Source organism: Lissotriton helveticus, chromosome 4_1, assembly GCF_964261635.1.
Source record: "Lissotriton helveticus chromosome 4_1, aLisHel1.1, whole genome shotgun sequence".
Taxonomy (NCBI): domain Eukaryota; kingdom Metazoa; phylum Chordata; class Amphibia; order Caudata; family Salamandridae; genus Lissotriton; species Lissotriton helveticus.
In genome coordinates, this window is record NC_136063.1 from 1,255,052,440 (window position 1) to 1,255,069,015 (window position 16,576).

Genomic DNA, 16,576 nt, shown 5'->3' on the forward strand with positions numbered 1-16,576 from the left:
GTTACTCCCCACACTGCTGCACAGCTCTGCTTGCATTGTTTTTGCCTAACCATATATTTTTCCCCTGTGCCTAACTTGCTTTCTTGCCCAGACTTGTTTTTATTCCTCTGTGCCTGTACTTGCTTTCTTGCCCAGACTTGTTTTTATTCCTCTGTGCCTGTACTTGCTTTCTTGCCCAGACTTGTATTTATTCCTCTATGCCTGTACTTGCTTTCTTGCCCAGACTTGTTTTTATTCCTCTGTGCCTGTACCTGTTTTCGTGTTTTTCCAACCTTTGCCCAGTTCTCCCGAGACCCTTGCCCGTTTTTCCGGCCACTGCGTCCCTGCGGCCCCGCCCCTGCGGCCCGCCCCCCTGCAATCCCATTCGCCGTTCCGCTCCTGCCTCCCAGCTGCTCCTCCCTCCCATATCCCCTCATATGGAGGCGGGCAGCGGACGTGCGCAGCGGGCTCATCACTTGCGCACCGAAGGAGCGACTAAGGCAAGCCTGTCTGTGCCCGTCCGCACCTGGACCACGCCCAGCACCAGGACCCCTGGACCCCGGGAATACCACAACGCCCAACACCGCTACGATGCCACAACCCTCCATGCACTCAACACCAGATGATCACACCTGCTTCCTGGCCACCCGAAGCGCAGCCACGGAGCTTTCACCTACCGGAACTGCAGCTTCACAAGCATCCGCCCCACCATGCTGCCGACCAGGAAAGAACCCAACCACCTCAGATGCATCCTTCTCAACACCCGCTCTGCCCGTTGAACTCTGGGACCTACTCGACTCAACCTCCCCAGACGTTGCCTTCCTGACGGAGACCTGGCTGAACCCCGCCTCGGCATCCGACATAGCCATAGCCGTCCCGGATGGCTATAAGATCACCCGTAGGAACTGCACCAATGGAGCAGGAGGAGAATCGCCATCATCCACAGGAACACTTTCAGAGTCTCGACCAACACTGACAACACCGTCAGCACCGCCGAACACCTGCACTTCCAGATCCACACCGACCCCAACACCACCCTCAGAGGAACCCTCATCTACAGACCCCCCGGACCCTGACCACAGTTCAGCGACTCCATCGTCAACTTCTTCAGCACAAATGCCCGTGCCTCCACGGACTACTGGTCACCTTCTTCCACCGCAAGATCGCAGACATCCACGACAGCTTCAAGGCCACGACCTCCCTGACAACCATTGAGACCTCCGCCCCACGACCACCATCCGCACAACCGCCTGCTCTCCTGGACCAACATCAACGACAATGACACCATCAAGATCATGAACGCCATCCACTCCGGATCTCCGTCAGACCCATGCCCACACCACATCTTCAACAAAGCCAGCATAGCCATTGCACCCCATCTCCAGAAAGTCATTAACACCTCCTTCGAGACAGCAACCTTCCGGGAGAGCTGGAAGCACACCGGGATCAACGCCTTACTCAAGAAACCCAAGGCGGACCTCAAGAACTTCCGGCCCATCTCCCTGCTCCCGTTCCCGTCAAAGTTCATCGAGAAGACCGTCAACGAACAACTGACCCGCTACCTGGAGGATAACAACATCCTGGACCCTTCCCAGTCCTGGTTCTGCAGCAACCACAGCACCGAGACTGCCCTCATAGCCACCACCGATGACATCAAGTCCCTGCTGGACAACGGAGAAACAGCGGCCCTCATCCTTCTGGACCTGTCAGCCTTCTTCGACATGGTCTGCCACCACACACTACGAACACGCCTCCACAACGCCAGGATCCAAAAGAAGGCTCTGGACTAGACCACCTTCTTCCTCTCCGGCAGAACACAGAGCGTCCGCCTTCTCACTTTCTGCTCCGAAGCCACCAAGATCATCTGCGGCGTACACCAGGGCTCATCCCTCAGCCCAACTCTGTTTAACATCTAAATGGCACAGCTCGCCCACGTCGCCCGTCGCCACGACCTCAACATCATCTCCTACGCCGATGATACCCAGCTGATCCTCTCCCTCACCAAGGACCCCACACCGCCAAAACCAACCTTCATGAAGGAATGAAGGCCGTCACTGAATGGATGAGGAACAGCCGACTAAAGCTGAACTCGGACAAGATGGAGGTCCTCATCCTCGGATCCACCCCTTCGGCATTGGGACGAATCCTGGTGGCGGACCGCACTGGAAACCACCCCAACACCCACGACCACGCACGCACTTTCCCCATGACTAAACAGGTCAATGCCATCTCCTCCTCCTGCTTCAGCACCCTCTGCATGCTCTGCAGGATCTACAAGTGGATCCACACTGAAACGAGAAGAACAGTCACCCAGGTCCTCGTCAGCAACAGGTTGGACTACAGAAACGCCCTCTATGTAGGAGCCTCGGCCAAACTCCTGAGACGGCTCCAATGCATCCAGAACGCCTCTGCACGCCTGATCCTCGACATCCCTTGCCGCAGCCACATCACACCCCACCTGAGAGACCTGCACTGGCTCCCAGTCAACAAGGGGATAACCTTCAAGCTCCTCACCCACGCACACAAGGCACTCCACAACACCGGACCAACGTACCTCAACAGACGACTCAGCTTCTACACCCCCACCCGCCAGCTGAACTCCACCGACCTCGCCCTCGCCAAAGTCTCCCGCTTCCGAAGAGCAAACTCCGGCAGCAGATCGTTCTCCCACCTCGCCGCCAAGACCTGGAACACCCTCCCCATCCACCTACGGCAGACCCAATACCTGCTGACCTTCAGAAATCTCCTCAAGACCTGGCTTTTCGAGCAGTAGCAGCATTCCCCACCCCAGCGCCTTGAGACCCTCACAGGTGAGTAGTGCGCTTTACAAATGATATGATTGATTGATTGATTAAAAACTTCACCCTACACAAAAACGGACCAAACCAAGTCCTTGCAAAGACCAAATTAACTTCATATGGTCCCAGTTTTCATCTGTTTTTGTTGTGCTGATAACCCCGTCCTCATCCTTTTTTACTGGGAGGAATCCTGAACTGTAGGAATTTTGTGAACCCTGGACTCCCCATGGTGTCTAGTTTTTAAAACTGCTGAATGATGACAGCCTAATGACTATGTCCAATTCACATTTTTGTCCTTTCCCAGAAATTTATAGTTTTCTGGGTTTACATATCGGTTTCACACCTGCTTCCACCACAAACTCAAAGTAGAAGCAAATGACAAAAAATATGAAAACATTACTACTACTTACATTCAAAATCTGTGATGAAAAAAATATATATTTTTATGACTCTATTTATTTTTGAGAGCTGGGAAGATGGTGATCTCAGCACAGCCAACCTTTGATTGATGCCTTTTCCCCCGTTTTTAAACAAAACAAAAAAAACACATTTTGCTTTGGTTATTTTCTCTGTTTTATTCAGGGACATCCACAAATCATGGGTACTTTTAGAATCCTCAACATGTGGAGAAACAAGGTCACAAACGTAGCCAAGATACATTTTGGGCAAAAGAATGCTATGAAGGCTTGAACACAAACTGTTCCAAACATCAAAAAAGGGATCCACACTAGAGGGTGGAAAAGCCTCATGGACTAAGGGGTTAAAGCCTTCTTCTAAATCAGACCCTTGATGTCTTATTACTGCTATTGTTCTTTTGGGAGGTGTATTTAGTCTATGATATGATTTTTATGTCATCCGAAGAAAGACACATTGATTCACACAAGTTCTAGCTGCTACATTACATCATTTTCTTTTTTAATTCCTCCACTAATTAGAGAGCCAGGGATTGCCTAGCTAGCATGGAGTGCTGAAATGAATAAAAGCCTATCTACCTTGCCCCTGTCCTAACATGTTTTCTTTTCTTTCAGAATATTTTGTTGAATATGTTAACTGCTGAAAGATATAGTGTACATAACACATCAGTTTTTGTAATAATCAGGACCATAAAAAGAGACTTAAATTGTGGCAAAGTTACGCTAATAACTGTTTTCTAATATAATATAATTCGCCTCTTTGCAGTTATCAAAGCTGAACAGTGCAACTCTACAATCGTGGCTGAAGCAACGTGGTATATCCATAAGGAAAAGAGATAAGAAAGAAGAACTTGTATCTAAAATAATGCAGTTTATCAGCGAGCTGTAGACCAGTGCAAAAGGAGTACGTTATTTATGGTTCTTGGTGTTTTATGAAAAAAATAGGCAGACAGATTTGTGGTTAAATTAATCTTCTGCCATTAGATACGTTTATCGGGTTAAACAATTTTTTAGTTAGATTTGAGGGTAGTTTGTCCATCATAAAGTTTCAGTAGAAAGAAAATGTTGAAGTCCCTATGAATCTTGTTTGGTTTGTTGTGCTCTCCTTCCGTCTACCCGTGTACCCAACGACATCAACAACATTCGCAGTGAAAGACACTCACAGTGACAAAAGCATTACATCAACATGGCCATTACCTAGCTATCATGATCTCAACATGGCTCTAGTGCTTAAACCGCTAGTGCTGGAGTTAGATTAGGAAATCTGCCAGGTTGAGGTCATGTCACGATGAAGAAACGTTCATCCTGATGTCTTTCTGTCTTTTTGGAGAACCTTTTAGTAAATGCATTACTTTGAAAAGATCTTGCTACTGCTAAACAGCAAAGCACACTTTAAAAAGAGAAGGCAAAAATATCGCAGCGTTACAATATGTAATATTATAAATATCAACTTGCTGCATGAAAGCGCTTCCAGTGCAGTTTAAGAAAACTGACCAGGGAAGGAGTAGGCAACACATGAGCTTTTCAAACGGTTGTAATTCCTTTCTGTACCTTAAAATAACAGAGTTAAGGTGGACACATACAGCGAAAGGGGCAGGTACAACGTACCCTCATGTGTGAGGTGGATTTATATTGGCAAGGCAGTGCATGAAAGAAACGAGCAAAGAAAAAAGTGTCATTTCAACTTAAATTGTAAAATCCAAAAAAGTGCATGGTTAAATTCAACATTGGAATCGCAATCACCATGCTGATTATGCTATGCTATGCTATTCTATGCTTGGAAGTGGTTAAAAGGCAGAAAATGGCTGAACTTAAGAAAGAAATATCAAAGGTCTAGGTGCCTCTATCATTCCAGTGGTATAAATTACGTACCTATTAGAGCTCAAGAAGAATTTTCTTCTACCACCAATGTGGGTATATGCTTCCTGAAACCTCTACTTAGAATGTTCTTAGGTTATGTGTTTTAGATTTGTAATCACTGATATAATCACGGATACACAAAGTTTTTAGACGGAGAACTGAGAGCAATTTATTCTAGAAAAATACCCCATTTATTGACTAAACAAATTGCTGATATGTAATATGTAATAATATGTAATACAGAGCGAGACGCATCATTTCACTAACTTAATGTGTGGAACTAAACCTTTCACAAAGCAGAACTGATAATTGCACATGTCCGGAGATTTCGTTAGTTGTCTGATGCTTAAGTTTTACTTTTCCAAACATATTGTACCTTACTGACCATAAATTTGTAAGTTATGATTGACGAGCAAGGAAAATGATCATTCAGTGTCAAACTGTGCGCTTAATACATTTGTGAATCCATTTCTGTATTGCAAAGATAGTATGTTTCTTTTATATAAAATTAGATTTTTGATTGTATATTTTTTTATTTCCTTGTCTAAACGAGCCTGGTTAAAATGTTATATGATCTTCAACTCTTAATATGTCTTCAATTTTTCTTGAATTGATTAAAGGATTATAACCCACTAATTTGTGCTTCTTGGTAATCTCTTGGCAAAATAAAATATTCATCATTACTGTTTTATTTAATGGTAACATGCTCTAAATTATAGAATTGATTCATGATTTAAACATTTCAGTTCATATAATGTTTGTCTTAATGATAACAGAAGTGTGCTAAATTTTTCAAAGAGTATAGCTATGTTATCTGTGATCCAATCTCCAGGATTTCAACTTCACAATAAATGATTCTGGGAAATCAAGGATTCATTTTGTCAACGTCAGGTTATTCATGGAGAAGATCAGTCAGTTGCTGATAATGTTTTCAAAACCTTTTTTCAAGATAGTAATATCTTACGTATATTGATATTATGTTATTTGGATGGTTTGACCTGTTTTCCAAGTGTGATATCTGTTTTTCCTCAGCGTGTGTTTAAGGCGATAGCATCCAGGTGGGGGCCTATTCTCAGTGGATCTATATGCATCCCGCTTGGATCACCAATTAGACAGGTATTTTAGTTGGAGGCCAGATCCAACGGGCGCTACAACGGATGCCTTTCAACAAACCTGGGCAGTAGACATGGGATGTACCTTTCCACCATTCCCCATGAAAATGCGATACAAATCAGGAGACAACGGGCCAATGCACTAGTGGTAATCCCCTCTTTGAGGTCTCAAGTCATGTATCAAGTTCTGATAGAACTTTCTTGGAATTGTAGTAAGACCCAAGATTACAAAAGACAAGCAGAAGATCTCTGTGTCAAGCTGAGGAACCGCAAATACCCTCAAAGAATCATCAACAGATGCCAAAAGAGGGCAAGAAACCAACCTAGGGAGAGCCTCCTCTACGCAACACCTAAAGTCCCTGACCATGAACAGATAACCTGTGTAACCACCTATAACACAGCCTCCAACAACGTAAAGAAAATAATAAACAAGAATTGGAGAATTCTGACTTCAGGGTTGCTGAACTGGCAGAAGCCAAGTTTTGTGAACAAGAGAACCAGGAATCTCAGAGATATCCTGGCACACACAAGACCACCCCCGAGAATACGAGGAGAACAAAATTCCACGACTTTGGCACAACCCCACGGTCGTTGGCCAATATCCATGTGGTTCATGCTCTGTATGCAATTTGACAACAGCTACCAAAAACATCCAACTACCCCCTGATTTCAAATGGACAATCAGATACCATACTAATTGCAATACAACACATGCAATTTACATGATCACCTGTCCTTGTCACCTACGCTATATAGGGATGACATGCTGCAAGGTCAAACAGAGAATATGTGAACACAGGAGCAATGTGAAATGCAAGAGGAACACAACCAAAATGAGTAACCATTACATCGAAGCAATGTACACAGTGGATGATTCAAACTGGCTTATTTTGGAAACCCTCGCGACAAAGAACCACAATGCAGAGCGAGTACTGTTTGAAAAAGAACAGAGATGGGTCCATCGTCTGAAAATCAACATCCAACGACTCAATGATAATATTCCATGGCTGAGCTTAAATCATTAAATGGAACCAGATGTTCAAGACATTGGACACGCTCCACATTAAGATGATCACACATTGAAAGAGACAATCACTCCATCTATCTCCATACACCAAACAATGAGAAAATGATCTCATAAAAGAGATACTGCTTTACTACCCCAAACTGGAGTCATGCCATATACTTGCTCTCGGAGGGCCCCTAACAATTTTTTGTAACCACAAAAAAATATTTTTTTGTAACCACATAACTACCGACTCATACTCGAATCATGGCAAACATAGGTTTTGCAAGGGCCTTGTCTATATTAAACAACTAGGTAGTGATATACTAACACCACTATTGATTTAAGGCTCTTTCCTCCATTTCTAGAATTAGATGTCAGCAGTCACCAATACATAATTGTTTTGGTTGGCACCAAGTATGGAGGAGCGTTTCCTATTTTTATAAACTCTAACTCTATATCCAAGAATTTTCAGTGAAACAGCCTTTCAATATCATGGGCATTCCTTATAAAGCTTCCTTAGAAACATGACCCTACACAGACCTTACGGATAACAAAGACCGCATAGTCTTTTCTATAGTTCTATCTTTACATTAAAAAATACGCAGCCCGAATGGGAAGCGTAACCGGGCCCCCAAGGAAGAGTCAGCACAAGCAGTGCTGCATCCATACCAGAGGTAGGAGCTGATCAACGCCAGGACGACGAAAAAAACCGTAATATATTTACCCAGTCCGTTTAACCAGCAACCCGTATTATTTACTTTACAGCAAGAAACGGACTCTTTGGCCGCCCGCTGATGTCCGTAGTATAAGACATAAGGTATGCGCCGAAAATACCAGTAAGAGATTTGGGGCTATCAGCACAAGAATTTGCTTTAATTGTTAACGTGTAACGCTGCACGTGCATGCTATATAGTTTTGGGCACTAGTAGAGAAACCCCCGTACAGTGCCCGCACACAATGGAATCAGGCTACCATGTAACCTCCACGTACTTTAAACACACGTTGTAGAAGCTCATCCTACCTCAATAAGGAGATAACGACTATTACTTTCCAGTTCAATTACCATATGAACATATATCAAGTTTATAAGTGCGTAGCTAAAACAAACGCCTTCGTAAAATTCCCACTCATTCCACACGTTGTCTTCTCTTGCTCTACTTCTGTTTGTAGGTGTTTTTACTGCAAATTAGGCACAGTTGCGGTAGCCCGCTAAACAGGGCACCAATTTTTAAAGACATCAAGCTGGATGTTGATTACAACGCTGATAACTTTAGCCATATATTGGAATACGGACGTAATTTCGCACAGCATAAATATTGAGCACTTCCTAAATGAATAATGATGATTACCATTGATGATCTACTGTACATATGATCTATACTATGGAACAGTAACGACTACTTGTACTCAGATACCTGCAAGCTGACATTTCATAACTAGGACACTGCAACACAAAACTACATTATTGTGATCACAACTTACCATGCTATACTAATTATGCATCACATTCCCGTTTGAATAACCTATGAGAGAATATAGAGAGATGTTTTGCCTTATGTAATTTGACTAGTTGAAGTCTTGAAGAATTGCAATTTTATTGTTACTTTTCTGTCTGCATTTATTGACAGCTTACTGTGGGAATATGAAAACCTGACACATTTTTCCCCATATTTTTGTTTTGTTCTTCTTTCTTTTGCTTTCTCATTATTCCAGGTACCATTTGGACCTCATTCTGGAACAGACTAGTATATCTTGTGTCCCACAATAGGCCCTGAAAATTCACAGTATATATACACACAGAGACCCATAAAGTCTCCCACTCACTTTTTTTCACTTTAGCTCCTGAAGAAAGTCCACCTGACCCATAGGGGCAACAACAAGGGCTGAAATATGTCGACCTTTTTATGGACACACTATGTGCGGGAGATTCCTAATTAATCTCATCACGCACTGAACACTATTTTAACACACCTCGAATCGAGACCTAATAAAACTCAAACCTGGCTATACGAGGTTTTTAACATCTTTTGAGACCCCTATATCACTGATCACTACTGCATTAACCAGGGCTACACCTCCGGGTGGAGGAAGCATGAGAACTAACCCTATGATGATGCAGTCACTTTCAAAAGATTAAGGCGGAGAATCAAAATATACCGCCCCCACCATCCTCTGTGCGTGAATGAGGGTTTTTTATCGGTATACTAAACAAAATATTAAAAACCCTGGTTACACAGGACAAGTGATCCGTTCCCCTCTTGATTTTTTCTCAGCCCCACTCATGACCAACCCTAGGAAAAATCAGGGATTTGAATATCTTTTTAATGAATGATTGGGTGTTATCAAGAGATTTCAACGTGGCCAGGAAATGTGCTCACTTGTTTTATAAAAGGATCTCCAGAGAGTACTCATTGAGCCACAGGCACTGCCTCTGAGGTAACAAGATCCCCCAATTTGGGTCAATTTTGATGAGCAGGGATTGCCTCTGCTCTGTGGAAAGGGTGCAGTTGGAGTTCCCTAAGAACAAGGCTGGACTGGCTCGTTCCATGCATCGGGCGTTTCCCCGGGAGGCTGGAAGGGTGGGGGGCTGCTTCTGTTATTAGGGGCATCATTTTTAAAAGCACTGCAGAGTTCTTTGTATATCCAACAGTTTTAAGGCAACAATAAAAGTGCTGATGATTAATGTACCTACTGGAGAGAGATCGAAGTTTTGTCTAGAGGCAGTTTTGACTCATCTTAGGTAGCGCAGATTGTTAATATGCCTGTTGCAATGAGGGTGTACTATGTAGATCACAGATTAGTATTTTATGTGAATATCTCATTGGGTTACTGCTTTTGACACAGAGATTCTTTTGCTACTGTAAAGTTAATAAGTTACAGTCATATTCTAGGTTAGAAAGTTATGTGTTTTGTCCCAGCCTTTCATTATCCTAAATTTGCTAAAAAAGGGTCTATTTGGTTAGAAATAAATTCTTATTTGTAAAGCTAACCATAACCACTGTGCTGCATTCTGAATGCCGAGTTTGTGCCTCCCCAGACCAAGCACTCTTTATAAATGCCTACCAGAATGGATGACGTGAATACTTCCCCTTGTAGTCCCCTTTGTATTATGTAATGCTAAATAACACACATATGATTATTTTCTTTGTATGTGTTTGTGATGTAAAATGCTCCGACAGCCCACACTTGTATGAGAGATGCTATAAAAGATATGAAATACATGTAAGAGGGGTTATGAAGAAACGTGAGATAGTGTTGGAAGGGGATAGTTATGGTGGTGAACCTCAGCAAGGCCTACCAGTGCAAGGGGTTCACCCTTCTCTGCACAAGTCCTCAGACCAATAGGATAGAAGTTGGCACAGAAACTGGAATAGAAAATACAAAGTTTATTAACCTCATGAGGTGGAACTACATTCACACAACACCATTCTGCAATGTATGAAGTAGCACACTGAATGGAAGGAGGTTGGTCCTTTTATACCCACACAGGGGCTCTAAAGAAGGCGGTATAAGTAAAAGAAGTAGGTTTTAGTCACATACAAGTTCATACAGAAAATGCACAGTCAACAAGTGGGAGGAGCTAACAGTTGCTAATTCTGGTGAGCACATCCTGACATTTACCGACTAACTGCAGCTGCACGGACAGCTGCAAGCTCAACTGAGCATGTGCAAAGTGGAAGAGGCTAAATACAACCTGTCTCTAGGCAGATTTCAAGAGCAGACAACAGCAAGGTAGGACAGAGCACATGGCACGCACGTAGTAGCACATGGCAAACAAAATGGCTGCCAGATATACAAAATGGATTACAGTTGTTGTTGATAAGCTTTTATTCGATATGCAAGATATCTTATAAGCGTACACAGAATACAGCCAATACAAATCTATAAAAAGACATCATTTAAAAAAAGGCAAATATTAGGTGCACATAAAAAAGGTAAAAAGGACATGTAATGCCATGAATAAATTAGCTAAAAGTACATTAAACCGCTACTGACAATCTCTTGCATCTTATCAACCAAAACTGTTTTAAAAATTTGGCTATGCCACATACAATAGGGGGGGAAGTATCCGTCATTAAAATGCGCAGTGCTACTAAGTAACTACGTGTGCCCATATTCCGGCAGAGGGGTTTAAGCCAGAAGCTCCTGGGCTTTGCATAATCCGAGCATTCAAATAGGATATGCGTAATGGACTCTATCCTATTGGGGCAACATGCACAATAAGGGGACGTGTGGGCACCAGATTTCCACTTGGATACCAGAGCCCCTAGTGGTAACGAGCCTACTCTAAATTTAAAATACAATGCTCGATCATATGGGAGAGTAATTAGGTCCAGATAGGGCTCAAACATTACAACATCTTTTACTATTAAAAAAGCAGCAGTGGACTTGCAATGATCCGGGTTTATAACTAGCTGTTCCGCAACCCAGTTCCAATACAGTCTCTTCAACACCTCTTTAGGAGGAGCCGATCTTGATAACCAACAGTCCCCCAGTCCGATTTCCTCCAAAAGTTTTTTAGTGTCACTCAGCCATCTTATTTTTGCCCAACCACCCAAGCTCATTATCTCCGCCAACCCATCAGCATATGATTTTAAATCTTCACCCCTCTAGATACGTGTCCATAGAAGGAGAGGGCGAAGCCGGGCTTGGTCTTTAATGTTTTTACAGCCTGTATCCAGCAGTACCGGTACTGTCGGGGTGCTTGAAGGGATGGCAATTATGGCTTTTAAGAGCTTACTCTCTGCTGTTGCCAAGGCGTCCAGGCAGCAATGCCCCCACAGTTCAGCCCCATACAAGGCTGATGTTACTACCTTAGCCTTGTAGATATCAATTACTGGGGAAAGCGACCTCCTAGGTGAAGCCCGGAATTCCCTCAGGAGGGCTCCTCCTACTCTCTTGTGGTTAAGGGCCATCTTAGCAATGTGAGGTGACCAGTTCATGCTATCCGTAATCCGAATTCCGAGGTAGTCAAATTCGGATACTTTCTCCAAGGCAACAGAGTTAAGAATAGGCGGGCGGCCCAGTTTCTTTGGAGGATTTAGGACCAGGAACTTAGTTTTATTAACGTTGATTACTAGACCCTTTGCAGCACAGAATTCCTGGAAACGTGTTAACAGTTTCTGGAGGCCTTGTGGAGTCTTGGAAATCAAGAGCGTGTCGTCCGCAAAAAGCAGGGTGGGGATCCGCACTCCTCCGAGACAGGGGGCGTCGGCTGGTTCTTGCTGGAGATGTTCCACCACCCCATTCACATATAGTGAGAAAAGGGTGGGCGCCAAAACGCATCCCTGCCTCACACCCCTAGACACTGGTATTTTTTCTGTTAATTCTCCATTTCTACCCCAGCGGACCTGGGCAAAGGTATGGGCGTGGAGGCTAATGAGGAGAGACAGGATATATGGGGGCAATCCCAACTCATGGAGCACGCTCCATAACTTCTCTCGGGGGACTAGGTCAAAGGCAGTCCTTAGGTCAATAAAGGCCAAGTATAGACTGCCTTTGCCTAGCTCCACCACCTTCCACCCCAAAAGTGCCAACCTGAACACCTGCTCTATTGTCCCCATACCTGCCCGAAAACCCGCCTGGAAGTCTGATAATATTTTATTTTCCTCCACCCACTGCAAGATCCTACCAAGTATGGCTTTGCCTGCTATCTTTTGGGTGGAGTCTATCAGGCTTATTGGGCGGTAGTTCCCCGGTGATTCTCTGCATCCTTTTTTTATAAATCGGGACCACTACCGCCCCCTTCCAGGAGTCTGGCACTGACCCTCCCATCATGATGTCATTAAGGAGAGCTGCAATGACCCTTCCCCACTCCACTGGGTAAGCACGCATAAGATCCCCCGGAAGGCCATCTGGACCAGCTGCCTTGCGGGGGGCTACCCACCCAATTACCTTTTCGATCTCTAAGGAGGTAAAGAGATCATAGGTATGGGGTTCGAATGCTAGTGGGGAAATCACCCTAACATTTAATTCCCCATCTGCCGGGAGGTATAAGGCCCCGAAGTGTTTTACCCAACTTTGTGGGGGGATATTACAGGGTCTTATAGCTGCCTCTGGCCTATTCCGGGAACCTACAAGGTTCCAAAAGGCCCTTGAGTCCCTACTTTTGCTGGCATGGAGTAGGTCTTCCCAGAATTTCTCTTCCCACTCCATCCTGGCAGTTTTAAGGGATCTATTGTAGGCCTTCCTTGCTTCCAGTATATCGCTATGGGATTTATGCTTTACTGCCTCAACAAGCCTTGTTTTGTCTACCCTACACGCATGAGTATACCAACCATCACCCTGCTTGTTACTTTGCTTGTTTCCTGACTTACTAGGAGGGATGGTAAACACGTTTGTCAAAGCCTCTACTAGAGAGGCAAAGAGTCCACTCACCCTTCCCACCCCTTCCAGGGGAAGCCCCAGGGTTGTCACTGCTTGGTTTAAAAGGGTTGAGATTTCTCCAACCCTTTCCTCGGAGAGGACCAGTTTAGCCCATTTAATGCGCCTTCCACAGAGTGAGACAACAGATTCATCTGGGGGAGCTACTACGGGGTTACTAAGACCCTTTTTTACAGGGCACCACCACTGTGCCATGGTTAAAGAAAGTGAATTATGATCACTTTCAATCGTCGGGACCACAACCATGTCCCTCACATGGTTCCAGAGACATACATCTAATAAGATGTAGTCTATTCTAGAGGAGTGTCCTGGCCTGTTATAAGTGTGAGCCCCCCCCCCCATCCGAAATTGTCCGTCCATTTACTGCCCTTAGATTTAGTTCAAGGCTCAGGGAGTATAGCTGTAACGCCATTTCGGACCATTTCCTAATGGGAGGAATCTCTAATACAGGGATCCCTATCCTGGAGTCCTCCTCGTCCTGGTCAAGGGCAACGTCGGAGCCCAAGGGCTCGAACGTGCAGTTCATATCACCCGCGACCAGGGTACATGACTTATGTGGGGTTTTATTCAGGAGGGTCTCCAGGAGGGATAGTACAGGCGACTTCCTCCCTCCCTTGGTCCCTCTGGCGTAAACATTGTAGACATTTAAAACTATTCTTCCCCTTTGGTCTTTTAAAATGATATTTTGAATATCCGGACAACCTGTCTGTAGCTCCTCTGTTCTGCAATCTAAGGAGGCTGCTACCCATATGAGTAGACCGCCCGAGGGGCGTCCTTTCCCTGTTTTCGAGGTTAGGGCAAGTACAGAGTGGGAGGAAAATCCCACCCTATGTACCGGCTCCAAGCTCCAGGTCTCTTGGAAGATGCATAGAGAGTGTTCATCAACCTAGGCATTCCAATCGGGGAGAGCCAACTTTCTTGTGATCCCTGCGACATTCCAGCTGAAAACCTTAAATACTAGGTCCGTCACAGCTGGTGTGTCACTGGTCGCAAGAGCACTCGCGCTTGTAGCCCTGACCAAAGGGGCTTGTAAATAACAGAAATCTGGAGGAGTGTCTATGATGGCTACCATCCCACTAACACTTACAATTGAGCGAACGGTAGTTCGGGGGGGTGATGCTACCAATTGGTCAATTCGGTTCGCTGCTTCTTTAACAGCAACTACCTCTACATTTTCCCTAGTATTCTCCACCTCCAGTCAGCAACACCCTGGCACCCACAGAGGGGTCGGCCCACTACCCACAAGTCCACCTGCCCAACATTTGTCCCAGTTTTTACAAGTATCGGGGGTGCTTGGGCTCTCCCGAGGCAAGATTCCAATTTGCCTTGGGTAAAAATAGGTTAGGTCCTCTACTTTGACCCCTGGTACATCCATGTTTTTTATAGGAGTACAAATGGAGCTCACTACTCTGGGGTCTTGAAAGTTTATTATTATGCAGTCCCCCTCCTGGGTTTTTTTCCCCTGCCCTACCCACCCTACTCTACGAACACCTAAAATAATCCCATCCACACCCGTAGGAATTGGCTTATTTGACTTAAGCCAGTGGATACACTTATTCTTAAGAGATTGGTGGTTCTCCAACTGGCCTTCCTTTAAGGGGGGAACATTCACCAGAACAGCTACAAATGGTTGGCAGTCTGGCGGAAGATTTACAGGGGGGATCCGACGTATGGAGTTTTGAGGGGCCACTGAGGTAGTAGCTAAGGATATTGATTGGGGGACAATTTTGGTGACCTTCCCTGTCACTAGCCCCTGGGCATTACCTTTTGACCCAAGTGTTTGAGGAGCTTTTGCTTTACCTCTGCTTGCCTGAGGCTGTACTTGTGGGAGTGGCTTAGACGTAGTTTTGGCAGTCTCTATGACTGTTGGTGTTCCCTTGGATTGGGGTCCTGCTTTAAGTGGGGACGTGTTTTTGGGTGCTGGCGCTTGCACTCTGTTAGTTTCAGCCCTATTTGGCCTTTTTGGGTGATTAGGATCTACCTGTAGTGGCAAGGAGACTACTGTAGGCACATTCCCCATTGGTCCCATGTCCTGATTATCGCTCACTCTTTTTAACTGTTTGAATGTAGTTTTGAGTGAGTAAAACCCATCAAGGGTTGATTGCTCAAGTTTGTCTATTCTAGCCCCGAGGCCCTTAACCTGGGTAAGTAAGGGCATCAAGAGACTAGTTACCCTCTCAAAAATAGATTCGATAGTCACCGAGTCGGTAACGTTAGGGCCATTTTCAGTACTAACGCTAATAGGCGATCCCTTCGGAGTGACCACAGCATCCCCCGCTACCTCGACTTTATCTTCTAGAAGCAGGGCCTTTGCATGTTTCCCACCTGGGCAGGGCTTTCTTGACCTTTGATAGAGTGCGGCCTGTCTCACCAATCTACCCTTTTTACGATAACCTGCCTTTTTTTTTCCCTCTTATTCTGGTTACATGCAGCAATTTCAGATACACTAGGCACCCCATCTGGAATTACTATAGCGGGGATTGGTGGTGTTAGCAGTGATGAGTGTGTTATAACAATATTTTGGGGCATAGGTGATACTGGTGGAGTGGATGTACTGGAGCCACCCACTTCTTCGATGCCACTAGGTAGAAGCGCAGCCAAATGCTCCAACCTGTCTATGTTAAGCTCTATATATAGGAGCTGAGGGGGGTCTATGGAGCAACCCGGGAAGTCCTCGGGGGAGACAAGTTGAGCCCGCTCACAAGCCGGTGTCAGGGCCTGTGCAGCGGCACCCAAGGATGATCGTCTGGAAGGGAGGTAAACCTCAGAAAGGCGGCGCTCTGACATGGCAATCTCCTTATCTATTACTGCCGCCACCCTGGTGATAAAACGGTCCATAGTTCCAATCACGGGGCTCCCACTAGCACCTCCCCTCTCACCCACGTTCCTCAGCAATTTTCCAGAACGGGTTGACATGGTTGTACTCACTGCAGGTAGAAAGGGACGTGGCCCAGCCCAGCCTCTGCCAGCCCCTGACGGCCACAGACGGCCCGCCCTCTGCCCGGGCTCAGCCCGGCGACG

General features: G+C 45.2%; 1 protein-coding gene across 10 annotated transcripts in view; it reads left to right on the top strand.

The window, feature by feature from the left end:
• The window catches only part of C4_1H18orf63 (chromosome 4_1 C18orf63 homolog), a 1,754,940-nt gene extending 1,749,254 nt beyond the window's left edge, over positions 1–5,686 (top strand). For all 10 annotated transcript variants that reach the window (XM_078687809.1, XM_078687806.1, XM_078687816.1 and 7 more), the window contains one exon: positions 3,957–5,686. In XM_078687809.1, the coding sequence (XP_078543935.1) occupies positions 3,957–4,079 (123 nt within the window). In that variant the 3' untranslated portion in view covers positions 4,080–5,686. The remainder of the gene's footprint in view (positions 1–3,956) is intronic.
• The last annotated feature ends 10,890 nt before the right edge of the window (positions 5,687–16,576 follow it).